The sequence below is a fragment of the Lytechinus pictus genome, chromosome 9 (genome assembly GCF_037042905.1).
Source record: "Lytechinus pictus isolate F3 Inbred chromosome 9, Lp3.0, whole genome shotgun sequence".
NCBI lineage: Eukaryota > Metazoa > Echinodermata > Echinoidea > Temnopleuroida > Toxopneustidae > Lytechinus > Lytechinus pictus.
This window is the reverse complement of record NC_087253.1, coordinates 13966161-13993702: the sequence shown is the minus strand read 5'-3', so window position 1 is coordinate 13993702 and position 27542 is coordinate 13966161. Positions and strand designations below refer to the sequence as shown.

At 36.5% G+C, this 27542-nt stretch overlaps 1 protein-coding gene across 5 annotated transcripts; it reads right to left on the bottom strand.

The window, feature by feature from the left end:
* On the bottom strand, positions 1-26465 carry LOC129268249 (uncharacterized). 5 transcript variants are annotated; one of them, XR_010294649.1, is made up of 13 exons: positions 25821-26465; positions 21509-21679; positions 20382-20516; positions 17945-18050; positions 17486-17597; positions 14632-14709; positions 13072-13190; positions 11893-12002; positions 10703-10778; positions 9518-9589; positions 7037-7170; positions 1623-5661; positions 1-1556 (listed from the first exon to the last, which is right to left on the bottom strand). XR_010294649.1 is itself a non-coding variant. In XM_064104750.1 (12 exons), exons 2-12 carry the CDS (start codon positions 21674-21676, stop codon positions 5509-5511), a joined length of 1263 nt encoding a protein of 420 aa, XP_063960820.1. In that variant the 5' UTR covers positions 21677-21679; positions 25821-26465; the 3' UTR covers positions 1-5508. The 5 variants fall into 5 exon arrangements, 3 of the variants coding, with proteins under 3 accessions (XP_063960820.1, XP_063960819.1, XP_063960821.1); XR_010294648.1 differs by lacking the exon at positions 25821-26465 and adding an exon at positions 25494-25655; XM_064104750.1 differs by having other exon boundaries at positions 1-5661.
* Positions 26466-27542: the final 1077 nt, after the last annotated feature.

Below are 27542 nucleotides of genomic sequence, written 5' to 3'. Positions count from 1 at the left end.
TATTATTGCAAATAAAACACCATATATGGCCATTTTAATGTCTCACTCGTGATACAAACATTGACCAAGAAGTGTGAAGATTATCATCATACACAACCTTCAACAAGATATCATTTAACCATTTCTCTTTTTCAATAGTACATAGTAATAATACATTCAAGGCACAAAATCATAATCTGGGCATATAAGCTCCACACCAAACATTTCATGGATATAGTGCTCTACAAAATATCATTCCAGGAAGCGGATGAAACACAGACGGAAAATCATAGCACATTTATATCAAAGCATGCCAACATAATCAATCTACTTCACAATAAAAAAATCCTGGGTTTTAATTTCGAAAGTGGTCTGGTTTTGCTAAAAAATTTGATTGAGCTAAATGGGGCTTGCAATGGGTACTGAACACATTCCCTTAAATTTACATCTAGCAATGTGAGTGTAAATGGGTTTTTAAGGAAGTGTAACAACTAACAATCAGTTTGGGCCTTTTCACACGTGAATCTTGAATCGTCATTGTAATAATGATTGCTATTGTAATCGTGACTGTGATTATCTTTTGTGATTCAAATCATGTTCTAGTTTGGTTTCACACGTGCTAAATATTCGTCATTAGCGTTATTTTTCACTGGAATCATCTTTCAAATTGCACATTTTTTTTACTGTGTGAAAGGGCGGTTTGTAACTTCCCCAGTGTAACTTTGATTAAAGGTGCATGCCACACAGCCCAGAAATTTGAGCTACAGCTAGACTTGTCTCAATGCTCATTTGTTTAAAGAATTTTTTAGGGTCTGTGACGAAGACAATAATCGGTAAGTGAGGGGAGCCTCTTCATTTTCAATCTATTAACATGTGTTGGTTTGATTCTGGAGGCCATTACAAACAAAATGTTTAGCATTAATGTAAAAATCTAGATATTGGTAAGCTACATGATCCTGCAAATTCATATTAATGACACTTTACCAAGCTTTAACAGTCCATGCAAAGATAATTATTTATGATCAAGTAGGAAACTTATCACATTTACAATACTTTAAAACATTCCATTTTGATATCGTTGATGTCGACTACTAAATACTGATTGTATATAATGTAGCACAAATAAATACATGTCTCATGAATTTGTCAACAATATACCATACAACAGACCTATGATCATAATCATATTTCATGCATACTTCCTTTCTAATAAAGGTTATTCATGATAAGCTTATAACTTTCCAGGGCCTTGCAAGACATAGCAACATGTTATATATGCAATGAACCAAGATTTCATTTTTATTTCATTTATTTATAACCGATTGGATGTATAACCTTGTTAAAAGGAAGGAATTCATAGAAAAATCCATAGTGATTATCACTAGAGCAATGGTCTAGTCTAGTGTTGATCATGACTGATGGTTAATGGCTATTGATCGACACACATTTTTACTGTAGTTATGCCATAATACAATAATACCATATGCAATTAAAGACCTAGATCATAGTAAACAGTAATACAACAGGGGACCGTTTCATAAAAAGTTGCAACTGTTGTAACTTTGCCATTATGGCAACTACCATGGCAACCTTGATAATGATTGGCTGCTGAGCCCTGTTACCATGGTAGTTGCCGTAATGGCAAAGTTAGAACAGTTGTAAGTCCTTTAAGAAACGGGCCCCTGATGTAGACTGTTAAGTAGACTGAAAAAGAGCCGTTCTCAGAATTTCTGTTCGGAATGGTCAAGACGGTCACCACTGTCACACAACTGTCAATGACCATAACAAAATCTAGGAGTGAGCATGCTTTTAGTATACAACCTGAAAATTGTCCTCTTATTTTAACCCCCCCCCCCAACAAAAAATATAAATTACAAATAAATAAAATTTGAAAAAACAATGAAATAACACAAAACAGAATAAATTTTTCAAAAATAAATAATGAATCTTTTCATGACGCTAAATGAATTCATATAAAAAATAAAGAAAAATAATTGAATATGGGTATTTCATAATTAAACACTTTTAAAAAATAAATGTGACTGTGATTGTCATATAAGACACAGGCATGAAGTAGAAGTGGCAATTACAGTCTGTGCCGGCAGACTGATTAACAACAGCAACGGCACAGTCACATCGGTGCAACCAAGTCCAGACCGATCAAAGCTATTACATTATTATCAATGTCATAACATTGGTCGGTTTGGAGTCGGTTGCCTCAGTGTGACTGTAACATAACCCTATACCAAGAAAGGTGTGTATGCCTCATGCAAACACTAGGCAGTATAGGTGTTGTGGCTCACTGGATAAGTCTCCTGACCTTGAACCACAAGGTCGGGGTTCAAATCCCACCGCAGCACTCGCGTCCTTCGGGCACGTCGTTTATCTACATTTGCCACTCTTCACCCAGGTGTAGTAAATGGGTACCCGGTGGGAAGGAATTCCTTGAATGCTCGTGCGCCAGATCAGGGCAGCCTTGCTTAAGTCGCAGTAATAGTATGCAGCGCTTAGAAACATTTTTATTAAGCGCTTTACAATTGTTAAATATCATTATTATTATTATTATTATACTTACCGGTAATGGTTATACTGGCATCAATTCGGCAGACTCATAACCATACAATAAAGCCTAACTCTGTGTTTTGAGGCTTTGAATCAGACTTCAAATCTTGGACTTCATTTTTTCAGGGTCTTGCCTCGAATTTTAATAAAACAAGAGATCTTTAAAAAATCGTTCAAGGCGAGACTCGAACCTGCATCAATGATCCTGACTGTAGTAAAGTCACAATAGCGCATTGTTCGGTGTACCGATCGCGCCACAATAGTCAAGCTGATCGATGCATTGGAAATTACCATGTAATCTGTTTCCATAAATATACATGACGCGTAGTCGGACTAAATAAACCCTATTGGGTGCTGAGTCTGCCGAATCAACGCCAATATAGTCTTAACCATATTTAATCCATTCCTAGAATAAGTACAAGAATCGAGTTCAACACTCCTATCTGCATTAGACCATAAAAACAATGATTTATCATGATTTTCATGCACAGGTTTTTATTGTTTGACCTCCAATATGTCCGCCTCTGGGAGCGTGTACGACATCGAAGATTGAAAGAAGAATAATGATGTTGGTTTGGGTGGCATTATTATATATTCCTTACAAATATTTCACCAATATATGTGCAAAACACATCAACTGTCTGTATAAGGAGGAAAGTTTATACAAAGTGCAACTGTACGCTACATTTGCACACATTCAAAACTTGTGTATGAAATATATAGCAACAAACATATATATGATGTACCATGTTGCATGCATATATGGAATATTCAAATGAGACAATTATTAATATATTCAACAAACATTCCAACAATTCAAACCCCTAAAAGGGCAAAAAGCTTTTCTTCATCTCAGAAGAGACCAACTCTTTTGTAAAATAAGCTACCTGCTTGGTTTTAAGCACGACAAATTTGGAGAAATATGCAGAATTACAACATGAACATATATATGTTCCAGTATACAAGTTTTATCCTACCAAAATTTGAATTTTAAGTATGCTCAAATCACCATGGTGACAGCTGCCTACAAGTATTTTGAAAAAAGTTACTTGGCTCTGAAATATAACAAAAAGGTTGGCAAACAAGGTACAAATTTTGCCCAAAAAATCATTTAATTCTATCAATTTCAACTTCATAGCTTTCTACGCAATTTGATGTTTTTTTGTTAGCGATAAACACAATACATACTTCAAAGGAAGACCCAACACAACTGGCATTACCAAGTATAGCCACGTCCCACACAATGCATATTATGTTATCAATTTGTGCCTGCATTTATACATAGTACAGTCCCATGCACTGAAAATGGTGTAACAGTTACTCACTGGCTCAGAAGAAACACATCAATATTTTAAACAATCAAATTTGACAGCAAGGATCATGCCCTTCTCCTCAAACGGGCAATAAATGTAACACAGAAATGTGCCCCACAGAAAAGTGGTCATGCCCGAAAAAATATTGCATTTAAATTCTAGTTTCTATTTTCCCCGCTTCCACGATTTTCTTTCCGAATTCATTTCACAAGACCATGAAACCCTGACTAGATCCTATCCTACAATAAATACACACAGCAACATTCCATAATGATGCCTGACTCGTTACCAAAAACATATGTTCCAGGGGGGTGTTTCACAAAAGAGTTAAGTGGGACTAAAAGCAACCACACACCTCAGGATTGGTCTAAAACCAGATTTTGGAATGAAACATGGTAAAATGTGATGTGAATATCGAGAAATTGAACATCTTACTGTGTACAGTTCCAGATTATTGAACAAATACTCATGTTCAAATCTATGACTAAGCTACCATCATCATTAGTACAAAAGTGAATTGACTATAGTCATTATGACTCATAGCAATCGTACGATTGGCTGCGATTTGAAGCTGATTTAGCCTTTATTCTAGAAAAAAGGCATGCAATCATCCAAAATTGTTATATTAGTATTCTTGCAGTTAATTTGAACCTCAAAAATAAAAGAAGATATTTTTCACACATTTTCATAAGATAAGCAAAATGTGATTTGTTCCAAAATCGGATTGTGGACCAGTCGTAAGGTGTACCGAGGGCTTTATTCATGCTAAGTGCAAATGTGCACATTATGTAACACTTATTGCTAATAAGCATGAACTAACTAACCAATACAGGTAATGAGTCATATCACATGCAAATTTAGGTTTAATTTTAGTCAGACTTTCATTTTTAGGAAACAAACCAGTTGATCTAGAGTCGTTAACAATTTGACGACTCACATCTTGAAACGGCCCCCTTGTATCAACAATCAGTAAACAAGAATCTTGTTTCATAAAACCTGCTATCAAAGGCAAGTTCCACGCTAATGTTAAAAGCTATCAAAATCCTGCGATGAAATTGGCCAAGCGCTACATTGTTACAGATTTCGAGCATTTCTAACTGACCACAGATTTTATGAAACAGGACCCCGACATTCTAAAGTTTCAATTTTCTTTCAACAAAGTTATTTTCTCAACAGCATATTTGGCATTTTCTGTTAATATTACAACTCCCAAAGGGATGAAAATATAAAATCTGTTTGTAACCAGAAGGAAAATCAAGTTTCTTTTCACCCATTCGGTTACAGAAATGTCTGATTCCATACGATAAATAAAGGGATAATCAGTTCTGAACGCAAATGGGCAGAATTACGCTATACATACCAATGATACCATATATTCCAACTATTTTGCAGTAGGTGGCGATTGTGCGCAAGGTTTTGAATTCAAGCTTTGCGTGACGTTTCCCTATGATAAATATAAACCATTAAAGTAAAAAAAAAATTATGAGAACTCATTCACGAAATGCGCAAAAATGAAACCTTTGTAATGATAAAGCCACCGCCAAAATACAAATTTATAAAGTATATATGGTTTCGCTCCTTCTGACCACAAACAGTATCTATGCAATATGATCTATAATCTATAAGCTATAATCTACAAGCTAGAATTTATAAACTACAATCTCCGCGCACCTTTCTTGATCGGGACCTCGCCGGCAGTGTTTAATCTCGGCCTCGGGAGGTCGCCGAACATCTCCGTTCCGTCGTTGACGCTGAATGACAGCGCCCTCATACTGGCAACCATGTGATCGGGTTCTGGCATTGGGACCTGAAGGAAAAAAATGTCATGAAGTTTCAGAATCTAGTTGAGTGGTCCTGTGCTGTACAGTCATTTTCATCATTGTAAATTAGTAATAATATTTACAGACTATTTCAAGACTTTTAGCTCAAGAGCATTTTTAATCTTTGTTGAGAATTCTGATGTATGCCGATTCTCTCTTAAAGGAGAATGAAACCCTTGAAACTAGCTGAATCCATATCAAAGAGAAAAATCAAAGAAACATATTGTTGAAAGTTTGAGGAAGATTGAATGAATAATAAGAAAGTTATGAGCATTTGAATATTGAGATCACTAGTGCCATGTAGATCCTCCCATCGGCAATGCGACCAAGATCTGTGATATCACACACGTACAACTCCCTCATTACTTTAGTACTTATTTCACTTATATTCTCATTTTTTATAGAGTCTATCACAAGGTTAGGTGTTTTCTTTATGAGATGACAAGTACAGAGGTTTCACAACATTATATCATTGATGAATCGTTTGTCATATGATTAGAATGAGCAAAAAGAGATGTTTGGGGGTATATTTTCAGTGTCCGAATGGGAGAAGTTGTACGTGTGTGACATCACAGATCTTGGTCGCATTGCCAATGGGAGGATCTCCATAGCATTAGTGATCTCGACATTCAAATGCTCATAACTCTTCTATTGCTAGTCCTATTTTACTCAAAGTTTTGTTGATCTTATTCTTTGATTTTTCTGCTTTCACAAAAGCTAACTTGCTCCAAGAGTTTCATTCTCCTTTAAATAACAAAAACAAAACCGTTTAACCAATACATCTATTTAAAATTTCTATAACATTCATGCTCAAAATTTCAAAAGCATTTGAACACAAAGAGTCTATAAAAACAAGCATTGCTTTCATCTTGTATTGGACACATTCTAACCCTTCTGAAAGCAACTGCATGCGCTTTGTGATTTCCAATTATGCCAATCCTGATAAAACTGAAGTTATATTGATATACAATATGTATTTCACAATGTACAAGAGAAACGAAATTCACAATGTTGTCAATTTTAGTAATGAATACCTTCATTTCAGCTCATTTTTTAAACGAGTGCTTTCCTTCTACCTCATTGGCATGCACTTTTTATAGATTTAGTGTAATCATCATTCCTTAGTTGCAGTTTAATAATCATTATACTCTTTAAATTGGCAATGCACCTTCAAACATGTCATCAAAGTGGTATTTAGACATGCAAATTGGCTATTATTTCAACTCAATGTTTCACTTATGATGCATTCTGAGTGGAGTTACATTCATGTTCAATATTGTTTTTTATACTATGAACGAGGGTTACATAAATGTCAATCGTTGCCAATTTGAATCTACAGATTACATCTAAATAAATCTTTACCTTCTCTTCCGCTTCCTCTTCGAACGAGTGCTTCTCCTTCTTCCACATCGGCATGGAGATGGGTACGGAGGTCGCATACTCGTGATGCACTCTGGTCACCGGTGCTCCAACATTCTCATCATTCAGCGAATTATCTAAATGAATACAAATCAGAGAAAAATATTGATAATTTTTGTTGTGGCGCTACTTTTTCAGCTCACAAGAATAATTTTGCTACATTGTATTACATTTTACATTAGACCCTATGGCCCGTATTCTGAAGTCAGGTTTAACTTAGACCATGGTCCAACTCTGTGCTAAAATTATGGGAAGCCAAAAGTTGATCAAGTTGTATGTTTCTTATGTTTACTGTGCTCTTTCCTGATTAATCAATGGTTAAGACAATAAAGTTTATCATTGATTGCACATAATTATTAATGCAATTAAGTCTAAAACCCAGCTCTTGTGTCAATGGCCAGTATTCTGAAGTCAGGTTTAACTTAGACCATGGTCTAACTCTGTGCTAAAATTATGGGAAGCCAAGTGTCAAAATGTTTATTACATTGTATGTTTCTTATGTTTACTGTTCTCTTTCCTGATTCATTGATGGTAAAGACAATCATCCATTTATACTTCCTAGACAATTATGAATGATTTGAGAGCCAAATGAGCTGAAATATGATATCTTTACTGTTAGTGATTTATGTAACAATTTGCTATCCATACTTAAACCACAACTTTATACCTGAGTTTAAGTTAAACCAGACTTCAGAATACGGGCCTATGGGGATTTCAGGGGGTTATGTATTCAAGGGCTCTGTATGACATTTCGGGGGCGAATTCGTCCCGAGCCCCCATCAGGGTTCACAGCTTTTCAACAAAACAAAACTCCCTGATTTTTCCCTGATGAAGTTTTAAACGTTCCCAGATAATTATTTAAACCCATTCCCAGTTTCGCATGTTTTCTAAGTTGTTGCAGTGAATTACATGTATTTTCATTATAAAAACAATAATGTAAAACTAATTAGTACCACCATAACCAGCCATTCAATGGATGTTGTTTTGATATGCAACAAAATATAACAGAGTCTGACTGACTACCGTGCTTTCGACTTTTGGGCTGATCAAAATTCCCTGATTTTTCCCTCATTCAAGGAAGTTTTCCCCGATTTGAGGTATTTTTTATCAAATTCCCTGATTTTTCCCTGACTGGAAAAAGGGAAATATTTTCCCTGATTTCCCTGATGGGCTGAGAACCTTGCCGCATGCAGTTATCTCCCTGATACAAATACATAACTGCATTTCCAAAATGCCTTGATGTTATAATTAACCACCAATCGACCCAGTAATGCAAAGATAAATTCATTGGCCCGTATTCTGAAGTCGGGTTTAACTTAAACTCAGGTTTAAAGTTGTGGTTTAAGTATGGATAGCCAATTGTTAGATAAATCACTAACGGTAGAGATATCATATTTCAGCTCATTTGGCTCTCAAATCATTCATAATTGTCTAGGAAGTATAAATAGATGATTGTCTTCACCATCAATGAATCAGGAAAGAGCACAGTAAACATAAGAAACATAACAATGTAATAAACATTTTGACACTTTTGGCTTCCCATAATTTTAGCACAGAGTTAGACCATGGTCTAAGTTAAACCTGACTTCAGAATACGGGCCATTGACAGTAGAGCTGGGTTTTAGACTTAATGGCGTTAATAATCATGTGCAATCAATCATAAAAATCAACTTCACGATTGATCGCTAAGCTTTTGTACATGTATGTCATATGGGACTCAAGATCAACATTTATTGTCTAACAAGAAATTTCCCTGATTTTGAATGGCTGAGAACTACAAGAGTCCGTCTGTTAGTAAAGTAGCCGTTAGATGAAATAGACTTCTGATGAAACTTTTTTTCATGAAATGCTCACCAGGGCCCCGTCCTATAAAGGGTTGGAAATCCATCAGTATTATAATTTTTTCTACGAAAAATTTGCACAATGTCCTTTGTATGCAAAGAGACATGTAGTGAATTTTCAAGAAAACAATGAATGCATGAATGTACATCATAGCTAGAAAATATTTTGAACAAACGTGCATAATAGATGTTGATGCTGCTGGCCGTCCCTAGTTGCGATTGAACGGATCAATCATAACTCTTTGTAAGACGGGGACCCGATCAATTCATAAATACCACACATAGACTCCTAGGCCAGTATTCTAAAAAAAGGTTTCAATAACTATGGTACAAAACCATAGTCTATGCAGAATTTCGAACATACATTGTATATAACACTTCTTTCATCGAGTACATTTAGAAAAGTCCAATTATGAATGCACGCTTTTGGCAGAGGGCACCCAACTGAAGCGTGATAATACAACCGATCTGCACAATCCATGGTTTGGTACCACAGTAAAATTGACACCTCTTTCGGGATTACGGGCCCATGGGTAATAGACAATCTTGGATTAGCTGGTGGCAATTCAGCTAAGTTTCTTACCGTCCGTACTGCTCTCATCAGACTCAAAGAAAGGTTCTTCGTCTTGGGTGAATCCTTCAAGATCAAACATGGCTGAAATAAAAGGAAAAAAAGAAAATGTATTTAGTATTTTACAAGAATCTAGAGCCGACTGCTTGAAAGAGTCTTCATAGGAGCATCTTTCATGTCACCGATTTATCATGATGTGCAGTATGAAGTGGTTTTTTAACAATTTATTTGCAATCATATCTATTAACCCATAAAAGTAAACGAAAACCATTGTTTGCAGATATTACATCCTGTCATTATATGATAATAGATTTAATAGTAAGCTAAGTAACTTTAATAATGATAATAATGTGACTTATAAAGCGCCAAATCCACTCTGTAGAGTTTAATGTCTTTAGGAAGGCTATTCCACAAAGTGGGGCATGCAAAAGCAAATGATCTTTCCCCCCAAGATTTTGAAACTTTTGGAATAACAAGGAAGCCAGAAGTGGATGAGCGCAAAGACCTGCTTGGTCTGTAGTAATTGATAAATGAAAGACTGTATTGTGGTGCTGATCCAAGAATACTAACTTTAATAGTTGAAAATGAATTTACATAAGGTGCCTAACATGGTGTATCATAATCAACCGGACATTCTTTGCAGTCCCTATCATGCATTACGCTTTTACAATTTCAGATCAAACTAAGTCGGACAATCAATCTGCCCGAAACGTCCAAGTCTTCTTTCCTGCTCCTGCTCCATTCACCGACTCGAGCCAGCCTTCACCTACTACATTATGATTACTTATAGAGTTGGTGCTGTCAAAATTTTATCACTCAACTGCAAATACGAAGCGATGACGTCAGTTGCCATGGTGTCATGGCGGCCTGGTTCTAGACAAATGAACCAGCCGAATGAAAGCATGTGTTTCTCATTGGAGAAAATGGCTGCTATCGGAATTTGATCGCGTGCAACCTATTTTTCAGACGAGCCAAAGTCATACAAATGTGTACAGACGATCGTCAGCTGCGACTCTGTTTAGAACCGGCCCGCCATGACACCATGGCAACTGACATCACACTTCGGTACTCTATATCCTGAGGTGAAACCCCAGATAATAAAGTAGGTGATATGAAAAGCAAATGATAATTTTATTTTATTAGACTAAGAGGAATAAGAGGGCTAGCCTTTTCAATGGAAAGCCATTAGAAACTTACTGTCTGCATCTGAGCTTGTTCTTGTGACTTCACGGTGAGTTGTATGGGCAGGAACGGATCTAGCAATACTGCTATGCTGTAAAAAAACACATGGAATCGGGAGTATTCGTGAAGACTGTATTTATATGAAAATTTATATTGTCACCGTGAGAACCCAGGGGCAGATCCAGAATTTTCCAGGGGGGGGGGGGGGCAGTTGGTTGGTTAAGAAATTCTGACAAGCAAAAAAAACAAGGCTTCACTCCTGAATGAAGGCGATTTATTTCAAAATTTGACGAGCCACCACCCCAAAAAAGTATCTACTTGCGTATGCTTCACATTTTCCACAATTTTTTTTAAAGGACAAGTCCACCCCAACAAAAAGTTGATCTGAATAAAAAGAGAAAAATCCAACAAGCATAACACTGAAAATACATCAAAATCGGATGTAAAATAAGAAAGCACGGGCCAGATGTGCCCATACCTGGATCTGCCACTTTTAGAAACTCAGAGCTACCATCATCAGCAGCAGAAACAGTGTCATTATCTCCATCATCATTACTTCAACCATGAAATGATTGAAATGAATTGCCTATGAATGTTTTTAACAGAAATACAGTGCAATATAAATGCTGAGGATCATTATCATCAATCATCATCATATCACCACCACACCCCCTACTGCTATCTTCATCATTATCATCTTCATTATCATCACCATCTTCATCATATCATCACCACCACATCCACTTCTCCTTATTTTCATCATTATAATCATCATCTTCATCATTATCACCGACACCATCATCACCACCACCACTACCAACACCACCCATCGTCGTCTTCATCATCATCATCACCATCACCATCATCATCACCATCATCACCATCACCATCATCATCATAACATCATCATCATCACCACCCCATCACCATCATCATCATATCATCATCATCATATCATCATTATTACCATCATCATCATATCATCATCACCATCATCATCATATCATCATCACCGTCATCATCATCATCATCACCACCACCATCATCACCATCATCATCATCATCACCACCACCACCATCATCACCATCATCATCATCACCACCACCACCATCATCACCGTCATCACCATCATCACCGTCATCATCACCATCATCATCATCACTACCAACATCGTCAACATCAATGAAGATTTGATTAACCCTACCGGTACTCTTCTAGCTTGCTGTGGGATGGGTCGGCTCTTGGCCATGGACGGAGTGAATTTACCCATAGGGGCTCTCGATGCTGGTACAGATGAGGCAAGTTTGTCTGATGCTGCAAGAAAATAATAATCACTTAATATCATTGAAGCACAAAACTAAGTAAACAGTGGGGGGCAGATCATTTTGTAACAGAGACCCCTAAACATGTAAAGAATGTTTGGATACAAAGAGAATAGGTTTGTGACTTATATTTTTCATTTACTGAAATATTTTATTTATATTTGTAAATTCCAAAATAACTCTCCCACCTACCAAGCTTTTAAAATTTATTTGAATATTAATAGAGAAACAGAGTATAGGATAGCCAAAAAGTGAGGTAAACTAACTCTTCATTTCTGCAAATGGAGATTTGAGCTGTAATTTGCTGTGAATGTCCATGGTTATCTTTATTAATCCCTATGTGATGAAATTCATGTCGCTCCTTTATTCCTCTTTCTATTCTTTTTTATTCAATTTTTGTTTATATTGTAATGCTATGTGTGATATTCCATGTAATTGTTTTGTTGATTGTTGTATAATTATTTTATCAATAAAAACTGAATTATAAAAAAATATGTACATCTTTTATATGTAAATGATTTAGTTTTATACATACATTTTTTAATGATAGTGGAAAATAAAGTTGTATTGAATTGAATCGACTTGCTCAGCTTCGGTATGATGCAAGGATAATCTATGCTACATGCCATGACGTTTCAAATTCAGCACGATGAAAATTCAATCAAACAGCTGATCATATGGAAAACAATAACATGGAATGTTACCAGATCTAGCCTTACATATAATATTTAAGATTGTTTCTGCTGTAATTTATCTTTTATCACATTACTTTATTCGCATCTACTTTAAACAGTCCCAGGCCTTAAACTTGACATGGTAGGTGAGGTTACGTTACGGTCCTTTCGAAATGAGTTTATCTAAATTTGTCACATTCCATCCCGATGTAGAAAATGGGTAGCCGGTAGGAAGGAATTCCTTGATTGTTTAAGCACCTGATTAGGATAGCCATGCTAAAGCCATGGCAATAGTATGCAGCACATTATTTTATTTTGTGCAACATAAATGTTGAATATAATTTCATTATAATTATTTTCCTATTTTATACTCGTGACTTTACTCACATCTAGTTTGTACAGTCCCAGGCCTTGAAATGGGCGTGGTAGGTGGGGTTAGGGTATTGTCCAACATAGCATCTGATAGCGAGTCTTCCAGGTTTCTCTCTTCAGCATTTAGGATGACACTAGGAATGAAATGAAAGAAAACTGTTATCATTTTCCATGATTTCCACTTAGACTTTACCCATTATCTCTAAGATAAGCACTTGGTCAACACCACATAGTCTAAATGATTTAATAGATTGCTTATGAAAGAAATTTGAATTTGACCAACTGTGAAATGATAAATGGATGAAGTGGAAATTAGCCCACCTGGGCATTAGATCAAACAAACGTCAGACTAAGGGAGTATAAGAACAAGGATTTCCTGAAAAAGCTGTGAGCACCGGAATAAGTAGACAAGCTTAGACGAGGTAATACAGGAGCGCCTTGACCAAAAGGTGGATTTGTGCGTAATAAACAAGTACTCTATATTATTATATCATAAATATAGTGGATGAGCCAACCCGGCATTAGACTATCTGAAAAGCAGACCAACTGCATAGGTTATGTAGATTCGAATCAGTGATAGGTCAATGCGCCATCACGTGACCATAGCTGCGAGGATCGCATTTTTTATATTCTGGGTTTTGACGTCACCTCAGTGAATATAACTAAGTTGCATTGTAAAACTGCGGCATTATATTCATCAAGGAGACGTCACTCGCTGCTTACAAGTTGCGTAATCCAGTAGTTTCTTGATGTACTCACTAGTGTTTACGCGTGATTGCATTAAGAATGCGCTTCTGTATTTTTCAAAAAAAAATTATATTATGACGTAGATGGATCAAAGCTCCAGCAAGAATTTCGGGTTAATCATAAAGTCAGAGTGATGAATGCAGTCTCTGATGGCGAATCTACATGGACTATGTAATATAACAGATATTGCCTTGTCTATCTTTTGAATAAATAACTTTTCAACATCCCCCGGAGTTATATTATTCCCTAGGGAGAATATTTTCCCTCAGTGCTGCGCGCTTCGGGCAAAATATAATCCCTTGGGAAAAATATAACTCCGTCGAGGAAACAAAAAATGTTATTCAAACTCTAGGTAGGCAATATCTGTATAATAGAACATGTGAACATATCTAGCATCATCATTTGCCTGTGTGATTATTTGCTCAAGGTGGTACACATATGAAGCCTATACATTTGATTGAAAATTTCTAGGATTCGAGGTTGGGATAACAAAGGACTAAAGAATTCCGTACGAAATTGTGTAATTGCTGAGATATTAGCAAATAAGCATGACATTCGAGCCGTTTGTCGACTCTTTTTCCAATCAATAATAATACTTAACTGTCGCACATGTGCTTTTCTGTGTTGGTGATCTTCAGTTCCACCATTTTTCAGCATTAATTTCATGTTTTCAAAAAGTTCAGTTTATGTAACTGTATCAGATCAAGCTCTACAGTGATATAGTCAAAATTAACATTGGTTTTACCAACTTTCTCAAGAAATTAGTGTTTACTACAACTACTTTTATTTATCTTTAATGACTGGTTTATTATACAATCAAAAACTTACCCAACCATAACATTTTTATCCTGGTATGCTCTCTTCTGCAGCTGGCTGAATGCTGCCTTTTGTTCCTCACTATATCTCCTGAAGGAAATTAAGAAAGAAATATTGAAATGTTTATTGAAATGGACATTCAATAGCTTTCATGATCACTTTTTCCTCATCAAAGGAAGTACCAACGGAGGCAAAACAGATGAATGTGTAGGGCCCTCACATGCAAGAATGTCAAATAAAAGAGTGGTCTGGCATCTCATCTCAGTCTAACACTTGGTCTTGATTTTTTACCAGATTGCTGAGAAAGCATGAATGCTTGTAAGCAAGCAACCAGAGGACCGACAGCTTAAGGTCTTCTCCGAGGAACCTGGTAATGAGGATTAATGCCTTATCAAAGGGCACTAGTGCACCAAGATAGAAGGGTAGGCAAGATTTCCATATGCACCCCCCCCCCCAAATTTGAAAATAAAAACACAGAAAAGGTTTAAAGGAGAATGAAACCCTTGAAACCAGCTGAATCCATATCAAAGAGAAAAATCAAAGAAACATATTGTTGAAAGTTTGAGGAAGATTGAATGAATAATAAGAAAGTTATGAGCATTTGAATATTGAGATCACTAGTGCCATGTAGATCCTCCCATCGGCAATGCGACCAAGATCTGTGATATCACACACGTACAACTCCCTCATTACTTTAGTACTTATTTAACTTATATTCTCACTTTTATAGAGTCTATCACAAGGTGAGGTGTTCTCTTTATGAGATGACAAGTACAGAGGTTTCACAACATTATATCATTGATGAATCGTTTGTCATATGATTAGAATGAGCAAAAAGAGATGTTTTGGGGTATATTTTCAGTGTCCAAATGGGAGAGTTGTACGCGTGTGACATCACAGATCTTGGTCGCATTGCCAATGGGAGGATCTCCATAGCATTAGTGATCTCGACATTCAAATGCTCATAACTCTTTTATTGCTAGTCCTATTTTACTCAAAGTTTTGTTGATCTTATTCTTTGATTTTTCTGCTTTCACAAAAGCTAATTTGCTCCAAGAGTTTCATTCTCCTTTAAAATAATATACCTAGCCTAATCTCGAACGTATATGATGGGAGAGTGGAAATACATACCAAAATATGGCTTTATTCCGTCAAATTTTCAAGCAGGATCGAGTGCGTGCAATTGTCCAAAGACGTCAATTTATTTAATCAGTAAAGGGTCTGTAAGTGTATACAAGTTGAACTTTCGGCTTATAATTGCTAAAAGCCTCTTTCGGTATCAGCAATCTCTCGCTACCATAGTGGAAGAGATCTTGACTGCAGACAAGGAGGTGAGTTCGAGTCCCAAGGTAAGTGAAACTAAAAAATCGATATAGAAAGCTGAAGTAAACCAGAAGCCTCAACAATCTTTGTCTTGTTTAGTTGTGGGTGCATATGGATCTCTTTCCGAGGGGTACATGTATAACCACATATAACAAGGCTTGGAAAATCACTGTCGTGCCTGGCAATGATACCATCAACCTTGTAAACAAGAGATATCGTTATCATTCCAAATGTTTTGACAAAATGATCATCAATATCTGACTTTTCAAAATAAAATTCTAGCAGGGGAAATTTAACTTACACTGTCAAGTAATCTTCAAACATAAAGTGCTCAGAATCCAAAGTAGTCGACCTCATTAAAATCCACAGATAAATTCAACTCAACTCGATTAGAGATACACGATCAAAGGATTTGGATGCCAAAGGACTGATCATCTCTCATATTCTACATATACATGTATACCAACTGCAGACTCCAATGGCAATGGAAAACTACCAGTTCAAATCTTCCAACACTTTCCAGACACAACCTCCAGATCAAGTAAACAGCATCATCATTATTGAAATCCAACTTGAATTGATCAAAGTGAATTGTTGTATTAAACACACAGTGTTTGGTACTTGCTTCCAGACTGTTTATCTATAAAAATTCTTTTGTTTCTTCTGCAGATAATGCAAGTCTAGACACAACAGAATGCTGGGTATTTGAGAAAGATTTGATGTTTTCATAAGATGATAACAATAGAGTGCCTAGGAAGCTGATGTCAATGATATGCACACAATGCTTTTCAAGGTGACAGGTGCATGTGTATATATAGACTAAAGAATGTTAGGGAACTCGGTCAACAACAATCACTAAATATATAGGTAATGCAAAACAACATGATTAAACCTTCTTTCCATTCATTTTCCTCTTCAAGTTTTTTCCTTTCTCAACTTTATCATAATTAACGCCCCCCACCCCCTTCCGACATTCCTGCACCTTCGTCTTTCCATCATTCAACTAGGGCTCCTCTCTTTGTATAATGATACAATACATTTAGACAGGTACATTAAGACTACCCAAGGGAGGTAAAAAAAATGGTAAATTGCCAATTCGTCCACTCATCACATAGTCTACCATCATTCAGTCTAATGCCATTCCGTCCATCAACATTGCATCTAACAGCCATTTGGTCCAATAATCACTGTATCTAATCATTAGTTCATCTACGACCATTTTTCGTCTAACCATTTTTTTATACCCATTTTCTTTAAATTGATTTTGCCCAATTAACATTCAGTCAAATTACACCAAAGTGTATATGAACTAAATGGCTGTTGGACCAACAGGTTATTAGATGAAATGGTGAGTGGACAAAATGGCAATCAGACCATGTGGGTAGTCATAGCTAGTTTATCTCTACCCCCCTCCCCCGCCTACATGTATCTCCACCGCCCCCTCCTTATTCTGTCTTTCCGTCTCTATCCCATGTCCCATAGCTAGTTTTTTTCTCTGCACCCCCCCTTTCCATCTCTATCACTCCCTTATTCTCTCTCTTACCTTATTCTTTCTTCCATGGCTAGTTTTTCTCTGCTGATATATTTGTTGAGATGATCTTGTAGCTGGGCTACTGTCTTTCTTATCACCTCCTGGTTACCAGTCATTGGATGTACTGATTAGAAGAAAAAAAATGGAAAAATTTCAATTTATTTTAAATATTTTTTTCTTTCTTGTAATTTATACAGATAATGATACATGTACATGTAATAAATAATAACATTGATTATCTGTACTGCTCCCCCCCCCCCCCCCCCGAAACAGTAATTTTCCATCATTTTCTGTTTCTGAAAAACTGTAATTCCATTTCAAACTTGATCTAAGTTTCGTTTTGCAAAGGTCAATTCAATGAATTTTTACATGAAAAGTAAAGAACCAAAACAGATTTTGTATTTTAATACAGGCCCACCGGTAAACAGAAATTATTTCTCCTCTTTAACAGGGTGAATCTATTTAGTGTACCTAATGATGAACTGTTTGATTTCTCTCCACTATCCGCCAAGACGACTTTGTACAGCGTTGAGAACGCTGCCGATGACTGGATACTATCTTGTCTCGTCTCATCGCTCTATGAGAAGAAAAAAAATTAAGAAGAAACAGTAACAGAGAAAATATTAATAAAAGATGCTTTAGCATGAGTAGACCAGGGGAGTTTTTCACAAAAGGACTTTTGTATTCGACAAGTTCTGTTTGTCCGACTGTTAAAACAGTAACAGTTCTCCTCAACCAATCAAATTCAAGGAAAGTTGTCAGATCTGGGCCCCGTCTTACAAAGAGTTATGAATGATCCAATCAACCTCAACTATATGGAAATCCATCCATGTCATATTGTTTTTCTACAGGAAATTTGCACAATCCCTAGTTTGTAAACAAAGAGAAGCACACTGAATTTCAAGGAAATGATGGATGTAGGAATATACATGCACATCATATCTAGTAAATATTTTTAACAAACTTGCAATTTGGATGTTGACATTGCTGGCTTTCCATAGTTGTGGTTGATTGGATCAATTGTAACTCTTTGTAAGACGGGGCCTTGACAACTTGGGACAAATATGTTGATGAAGTGCTCCACAGGGACCTGTTTCATATTATCATTGTGGAGCTAGTACTTGTTAAAATTTCATTTGTTTAATACTAGTAATATAAAGCTTGAAACCCTTGAAATGGCTCAAAAATAACATTAAAGTGTGTGATATTGACTCTTTCATGTGCATATCACACGTTTTACATATAAGGTGACAAAATATTTACTCAGACTGCAACATTTGCTCTGGTCTTTGATATCTCAGAGGGCATAGGGTTAGTTAGGATTGTGAAGAGTTTTTGGTTTTGACTAATGTAAAGATATAGATTAGGGTTATTTTACTTTTTTTGAGATTAGGTTTTATGTTTTGCTTCATAATGTGCAGATTTTCCAGAGCAAATGTCATGGAACCATATATACAACATTCTGTGCAATAATAGAAACTTTAAACTGTTATATCATACTAATTTGTACAACTTACAAGTTACAAGTACATCTGAGTTTGATAGAAATCTTCAATGTTTCCTTGTAAGATTTTCATAAACCTGTACTTATTAACTCTTTGCACGCTGCATTAATTTTTGGGGGAAAATAATGATAATTGTTTCCATGTTATTGTTATTTTCTTCAATTCAAGATTTCCATATTGCACCATTGATACTTATTATTATTGTACACAGTAGATATTATCCAAGAACTGTTGCCTTTTATTAGCTTGTCTAATTTGAAGGTAGAGGAGCAAACAAAGTATTATGATTGTTGAATTTGATTGTACGAATGTGCAAAATTGCAACATCAGTGTGCAAAGGGTTAAAAAACTCTTGTCGTTCAGGTAAACAAGCCATATAAGCGATTAGCCTATAGATACGACTCAAAAGGTTTGAGAACTGAAGAGAACATTGAAGGGCTAAAATAATTTTTCCCTTCTCATTTTCCTGAAAATCAAGCCTAGAGCATTGTGCTGGCATCCAAGTTTGGCTTTTCTTTCTCTTTTATTTTTTTTATACAAATGATCTTTTGATTTATAGCAAGCTGCTATAAATAGATAAAAGGGAAAGGCAGGGGAAACCAACCTCATGAAACAAAATGTCAATGGGATATCATGTTCCTGTGTGAGATAGAAATCTACATCATGAAAGCAATAAATTATGCAGTATGGAGGTACATTAGCATTCGAAGTGAATTTTTTTTGCAATATTAATGTACATTACACTTTACAATGCAAAGAGGTTTCTTTCATAATAGCATGTAATAAAAAAATTGTCAAGAATAACAACCTTGTATCCCTAGTTTACTTGTGCATTATTTCTTGGGGAAATCTACCAAGAAGTGAGGTTGATAATATTAAAAACACACAAATTATACAAATTTGTTATTATTGAAATTCTTTCAAAGAACAGAATAACATTATTCAAACATTTTAATTTTGTGATGTTACAAAAAGTTTTAATGGTGCATTATTTATTGGGGAAATCTACCCAGAAGTGAGGTTAATAATATTAAAAACACAAAAATCATAAAAAATTGTTATTATTGAAATTCTTTCAAAGAACAGAATTCTAAATTCTAAAAACATTTTAATTTTGTGATGTTACATGCTACAGTAGCAGCCCCCCCCCCCCCTATCATTAAAAATGTTTTGTACGGTTCCCTACAGGTGTATTACATCAACACTAGAAAAACACCAGTATTATTAAACGTCAGTTTGACATCTAGAAAAACACCCGATAGTCATTTAAATACCAGAATGTTAAAACACCATCGGTTTAATAATAAACTGGTGCTGTCTCAACACTTCTCAAATTAGATTCAATGTCGGTGCCTAATCACCACCTACATTTTGCAGTGTAATCTTAACTCTTGAGTACATACCACAAGTCTGGTGTTAACTAGCACCCTTTCCAAGCCCTTGGTTGCATGGGTAGCGTAAGCCGGTATCTTGCAGTTAACACAGGTCCTGATACACCAGTCTGCGACTGTTGTCTTGTGCACAAGGTACTTCTGCTCCTATGGTGTTAATAAGGTGTTAAAATAAAATACAATACATATTACACTGAATAGCGATTGGACCAAGTGGCAATTCAACCAAACTGACATTAGACCAAATGGGTTTTACATAATGTATGTGGCATCAGACAATCTAACAAGTAGACCAACTGCATGTAGACCAAGTGAGTATCAACCACTCAGACGAGACACAAAAGATTTTTATTTTACATGAACAGCCCAGGAAGGGGATAATCTGTAAAACAGGCAGGAAATTTATTTCACAGTTGAACATCTGCCTGTCTACCTCTCTACAAGAAACTGTGCATATAATTTTCCACATACATGTACATGTACATGCCTACGAGTAATAGAGAACATAGAGTAATAGTTCAGTGACTACGTGTCCACTGAACATGGATGTACCTCAATTATCTTAACTTTTTTATCAAAACATGTTGCATATTAAAAGTAACTAGTACATATGGTAACTTTGCCATCCAATGATAGCTTCTCTGAAGTCCTTGATCTTGATTGGCTTCTGAACGCTGTAACCATGGCAAAGTTACAAAAATAGCTAGCTTGATGTGAAACAAGTGTGGTCCTGCATTTACAAGAGAACTTCAATACAAAGATAAGTTCTAATAATCAGATTGCATTGTCGTAGAAACTCTGGAACTCTTATCAAAAACAATAAATTTACATTATAATACACAGGTGGGGATCCAGGATGGGACGGAATGTGTGAGCACAGCCTAAAAAAAAATTTATTAACATAATTGTACATTCCATGGCAAGCCTTTATTGCGTACCTCGTAAAATACCTTTATTTGGAAGTACCAAATTTTGAACATCATAAGATTTTTTAGTCATTAAATCATTATGAAGTTAACTTGATTTCACCAAGAGTCACACAGAATGCTTAAAATTCTTGCCTTATTTTCAGTTACCTAAAATTATTTCAAATCATGTAGAGAAACACAATTTTTCCAACAAGTGGATAATGTAATTACCTCTGTGACTCCGCCCAAGTCCAACTGCACCTCGGCGATGTCACGTTCAAAGAAGGGCGCCCTCAGTTGGTCGATGGACAGGCCAAGGAGGGTGGGGTCCAAAGGTCGAAGGTCATCTCCCTTGGTGTGAATGTTGATGTTCAGACACTCGCAGGTTAGTTTACCCATGATCTAAATAAAAATAATGAAATAAAAAAAAACATTGAAGGTCAAGTCCACCCCAGAAAACTGTTGATTTGAGTCGATAGACAAAATCAAACAAGAATAACGCTGAAAATTTCATCAAAATCGGATGTAAAATAAGAGAGTTATGACATTTTTAATTTTCGCTTATTTTTCACAAAACAGTTATACATGTATGCACAACTTAGTGATATGCAAATGAGAGTCGATGATGTTCCTCACTATTTCTTTTGTTTTTTATTGTTTGAATTATACAATATTTCAATTTTTACAGATTTTGCAATAGAGACCAACTTGACTTCACCACAAACTGTTAAAATAATGGAAATTCCACATGTTCAGTGAGGAATAAAATTTTGTTTCACATGACAATGAGAAAATTAGAATTTGTTACTACATATGATGAAATACAGAAGAAATAGCGAGTGAATGATGTCATCAGTCCTCTCATTTGCATACTGACCAGGATGTGCATATAATGTACATGTAACTGTTTTGTGAAATTAAGCGAAAATTTTAAAATGTCATAACTTTCTTATTTTACATCCGACTTTGATGAATTTTTAGTGTTATGCTTGTTGGATTTTTCTCCTTTTATTCAGATCAACTTATTGTTGGGGTTGATTTGACCTTTAAAGAATGAAATCCTTGGAGCAAGTTTGCATACAGTATGTGTGAAAGCAGGAAAATCAACCAATAAGATAAAGGTTTGAGCAAAATTGGTCAAGCAATGAATGAGAACAAGGAACATTTGAGTGTCAAGATTGAATGCAATGGAGATCCTGCCATTGGCAATGCAGCCAAGATCTGTAATATTATATCACACATGTACATGTACAAATCTCCCCTTCGGACACTGAAAATATTTTCTGTTTGGCTGCACAGCTACCTGGCTACAGGCCAGCCTTCTTGTGACGAAACTCTACTTAAGTATGAAGGGGGCCCCTCATTTCTGCGCACCTAACAATTTAACTTTAAAAGGCATCTCTCTCTATTAAAATAAGTGGAATGCCTCTGACGGTCTCACCTGCATCACGCGATTCAATATAGCAGCAGTGCTGACTTTGAAAACTACTATAAAATAATTATTCACAAAAAACACCATTCATATAATGATACAATACTACGTTCATTGATATTCGACCTTGATCATGTGACCTAAAACTTGTCAGTGATACTTGATTACCCCTATATCCACATTTTATACACTATATCTATAAACTTTGAAAGATATATGACAGCAATCTAATAATTACCTCTAAAATGGCCAAAGTTCAAAGACCTTAAATGACCTTTGACTATGGTCATGTGACCTGAAACTCGCATGAGATGTTCAGTGATACTTGACGACTCTTATGTCCAAGTTTTATGAACTAGACCAATATACTTACAGAGTATTCAACAAATACCCTCATTATGGCCAGTTCATTGACCTTTGACCTTGGTCATGTGACCTGAAATGCGCACAGGATCTAGACCAATACACTTTCAAAGTTATGATAGTAATTCAACAAATACCCCAAATGGGAAGCCAAAAGTGTCAAATTTTTTATTAAGTTGTATGTTTCTTATGTTTGCTGTGCTCTGTCCTGATTCATTGATGGTGAAGACAATCATCTTTTTTATACTTCATAGACAATGATGAATGATTTGAGAGCCAAATGAGCTGAAATATGATATCTCTACTGTTAGTGATTTATGTAACAATTGGCTATCCATACTTAAACCACAACTTTAAACCTGAGTTTAAGTTAAACCCGACTTCAGAAAACGGGCCACAGGGTAAGGTTTTTTCTTTGATCGTTCGTCATTGTTGTTTGTAGTAAGCTGTATTACAAACATGACGATGAACGATCGAAGAAAGAACCGGACGCTGTATTGCAAATTCATAAAGGTGGTTTTAAAAACCATCGATTGAACCCATGGTTTATGCAGATTTCCTGTATAAATTACAATTTTTTACCTCATATATTAAAAAATGACCAATGCTGATGCACGCTTTTGTCAGTGCTCCAAATCGACGCCTGTTGCCATGGTTAAGTACGCTATCTGAGCTCGTACCCTCGCACATGCAATGTTTTGAAATCGGCAGCGAATTATTTATACGTGTGAGGAACGCCATGTTGGCTCTAAATCACCAATTTTGAGACTGATAGAAGCATGGAAAAGTGAAACTTTGTGTAAAGTAAGAATATTAGTTTTAATTGTTTTAAAAGTAGAGGCGCACGGCCAATAGGGGAGACTCTCTCCAATAGGGGAGACAATCTCCCACATTGGAGAATTGCTTTGCAAAAGGACAAAAGAAACACCAACAAAAGCAGGATTTTTTCCATCCAAAATTTTGTCTCACTGAGGTCAGAAGCCCATTTGTTTTGTGTGTGATTGACAACAAAAATCAAAACAAAAGTAGACGGTGAATTTTTAAAGTAGACGGTGAAAAGGGGTAATTTTTCATGAGGAATCTGCTTATCACATTTTTATTTGCCGCCAAGGTAATCCTTTTGCAGCAAATGTAAACAAAGGAAATTGGTCTCCAAAACTGGAGACTGTCTCTGAAATTGGATACCCAAATTCTTTACAAAAGTCTCTGATATTGGAGATAATCTCCCACATTGGAGACAGTCTCCAATATTGGCCGTGCGCCTCTACTCGTGAGATCGTGATGTTGCATAAATTTTATATTTCCCCCCCATAAAATCCCACCTTTGTCACTCGGAGTATCAGAGCGAGTTTTTGGTCTCGATGTTCGGGTAGGTGGAGCGTAGTGTAGCGGTAGTGAAGTGGAGTGGAGCCTGCACGAACATCGCTTGAGGTACTAGTAGTACAGAAATCAATGTCCAGTCTTTAGACTTTTCTATATCTGTTACTTAGCCTTTGCCTTCATCTTAACTTAAGCTTTAACATTAGTTTTAGCCTTTTAGGCTAAGGCTAACAGTTACTAGTTAGGCCTATCAATCATTCACAAACACTAGGTGGTTTCAAACCGCCTCGATCACAAGAATCCCCGTTAAATTACGAGAACATTTTTAGGCTAAAAAATACCCATTAATTATTCCTGCATTCACACCGCCCCGAAACATACCCTTCGGGATAAATTCCTGAAGTTAGGAGCATGCGCAGTATGGTCTAATAAGCAGGCAAGGCGCGAGATTCAAAACCACTACTACACTAGCCCAGCAGCCACCCACGGCGCCCGCGCCCAACGACACGCTGGGCTAAAAGTTCCCGTAAATTGCTTTCACATTGCCAAAATACCTGCGACCTTGGAAAAATCCCCGCGAAAGTTCTCGTAATTTCGCCAAGTACCTACTATTTAGCGGGTATTTTCTTTCGGGGAAATTACGCGTAGTTTGCTTTCACATTACCAAAATACCTGGAACTGACGAACTTCGAGGCGGTCTGAAACCACCTACTGATTCACAGTGACTGATTTGTAACTAGTTGTGACTCTTGCTTGCTTCTTGTGCTTGTCATTTTCTCACTCTCAACATGCTCAAATCAAAGTCTCAGCTCTCAGTCTCAGACCTTCTCTCTAATGTAAGATCTGCCGTACTCTACAAGACTACATCAATAACAAAAAACATCAAAAACTAGTCTTCAGGACGCAATGATGATGACTTTAAAATCCTGACAATTGTGACTTATACTTCTTCGACTTCGTCAATGATGAAGAAGTATAAAATAATTATGATGTCAGGATTTTAAAGTCATCATCATTGCGTCCTCAAGACTAATAAAAAAACACTCATTCAATGAACAAGGTTGTCAAAAACGAGGACTAGACCCTATCAATATTACAAACCCTTTCTCAGCTTGCTGATCAATCAATGTTAATTGTTGGTATTCACGATCATTCACGCTCTCTTCGTCATCGTTCTATGTTCTATTAAAGTATTATCAGCTGGAATAAAAAGAGCGCAGAGCGACAGCAGACATTTCGACCACACAATTGCCGGCCACCAGTACATTGCATTCGGCGTACTTTTCTGACTGAAGTCTGAAAAAATTCTCGTTTCTAATAAAAAGTACCTGTAATCAAAACTGAACTGCTAACAATACCATTTTCAAGATAGTTATTAATCAAAGTATTCTTAGATCCTTACTACCTTTGCTTTTCTGTGATACTCACCAAAACAAATAAATTTGGAAGTACGTAACTCGTATTGGCGAAAATCTTGTAGAGAATAATTGTTGGACGAGATGTAGAAGTTCTCTTTGAAGGGGCATGTGAAGTGAATGCAAAACTTGGATGTGGGATCGCAGGGATCACGCACGTAAATCCATTTGCTGCGGTTGAATCATGGTTGAATCATGTGACACAGACAGGACTCGTTTTTCTTACACTAAATATACCTTCGCATGGTTCGATATTACTATCAATCTAACTAAAGACGTGATTTCAATCTTGTATTTTCGTCATCAATCCTGCGGAAATATTCTGGAAGCAAGATACCAACTACGCACCTGTGCCAAAATGGGCCCTGGAACTCCAGGCACGACAAAAACATCCTTGAACCAATTTCCCTGCCCAATATAAAAAATAGTACAAAAAGAATTGAAATCATAACTGATCTCGTTTGCTGAAAAACAATACTTGATTATGAACTGTTGCCTGACTCATGTTTACGTTTGGTTAATTGGTTGACCGCTCTTCCGAAGGAATCAACAGCGGGGAAGGGGGGGGGGGCGAGGGGGCCCTTGAAGATTACTGATCGAGGGACACTGGACAGGCACCATGCTGCTCCTTGTACGTACTTTAAAAAAAATCAGTCCAGAAAACACGTACACCACCGTACGCAGCGGTTGTCCCGCCCCAGAAATTTGGAGAATAAAAAAATACTTTTTTAAATGAAGACTTTCACAAACTTCACCCGCCCCCAAAAGAGTGCAAGAAATCCTTAGATTTCACATCAAAACATGCTAAAATGCCCAAGCAACAAGATCTTTTGCTTCACTCCCTTGCTTTCGAATTTTTCATTTATCCTGACCTGCCCCCCCCCCCCGGAAAAAAAAATCTGCATACGGCCATGCCTAACAACAATTATAATTTCACCACTCTAGATAAAAATCTCAAATAATTTTGAAGCATTTGTAGTTCCAGGGACCTGGCCACGGAGTCGGGGTGCTGAGCATGTCAGGTCCGTTCGTATTTCTACACTCAACACCCTTTTCAGGCATACTTGACCCCTTTTCACTTTTAGCTTGTTCATCGCCCGATTGTACACAGTAAACAAAAATAGCACGTTGTTTAAGCCTGTTACTCTAACAACAAGTCGTTTAAACTTTTTAAACAACTTTAAAAAAAAGTTTAAATAATAGTTGTTAGAGCGATGGGCTTAAACAACGTGCTTAAAATTTTGAACAGCGTTTTTACAGTTTAGGCTGTTGAAACGTATATAGGCCTACCTCAGTTTTTTTTTTAACTTGGTCCACTTTTCACGTTTACGCATCTTCATCGCCCGATCGTCAAAAAACAACCCTTTCATTTGTAAATGTGATCGGATATCCATAGCAACTGGCTGGCTACTATATTATAGCAGGGGCCCTCGTAACTGTTCCGAAGGGGGTGAGGGAGCTGTCCATCCCGGCATAAAAACAATAAACTTTACACGTTTTATTCGGGGGGGGGGGGGTAGCTGGCAGCCCCCCCCCGCCCATTTTTCTTTATAAACATATGGACAAGAAGATACATATCTAAAATTTGACATAAAGATAATAAACGGATAATTTTGTACATAAATCATCAAATGTATTATACATGAATAAATAATTCAAGTGGTATAGGCCTATTTCCTGTTGAATAAATAAGATGGTTGCAAGGGTCGTCACAAAAGCAAAGCTTGAAAGCGAG

Bases quoted from the DNA above. Each gene is read 5' to 3' on its own strand.
- LOC129268249 (XM_064104750.1), bottom strand. From the start codon at position 21,676: ATGGGTAAACTAACCTGCGAGTGTCTGAACATCAACATTCACACCAAG. The intron at 18,051-20,381 runs GTATGTACTCAA...TTCTTCTCATAG, and splicing joins TAGTTAACACCAGACTTGTG to AGCGATGAGACGAGACAAGA. The intron at 13,191-14,631 runs GTAAGTTTTTGA...TTTCATTCCTAG, and splicing joins GATAAAAATGTTATGGTTGG to TGTCATCCTAAATGCTGAAG.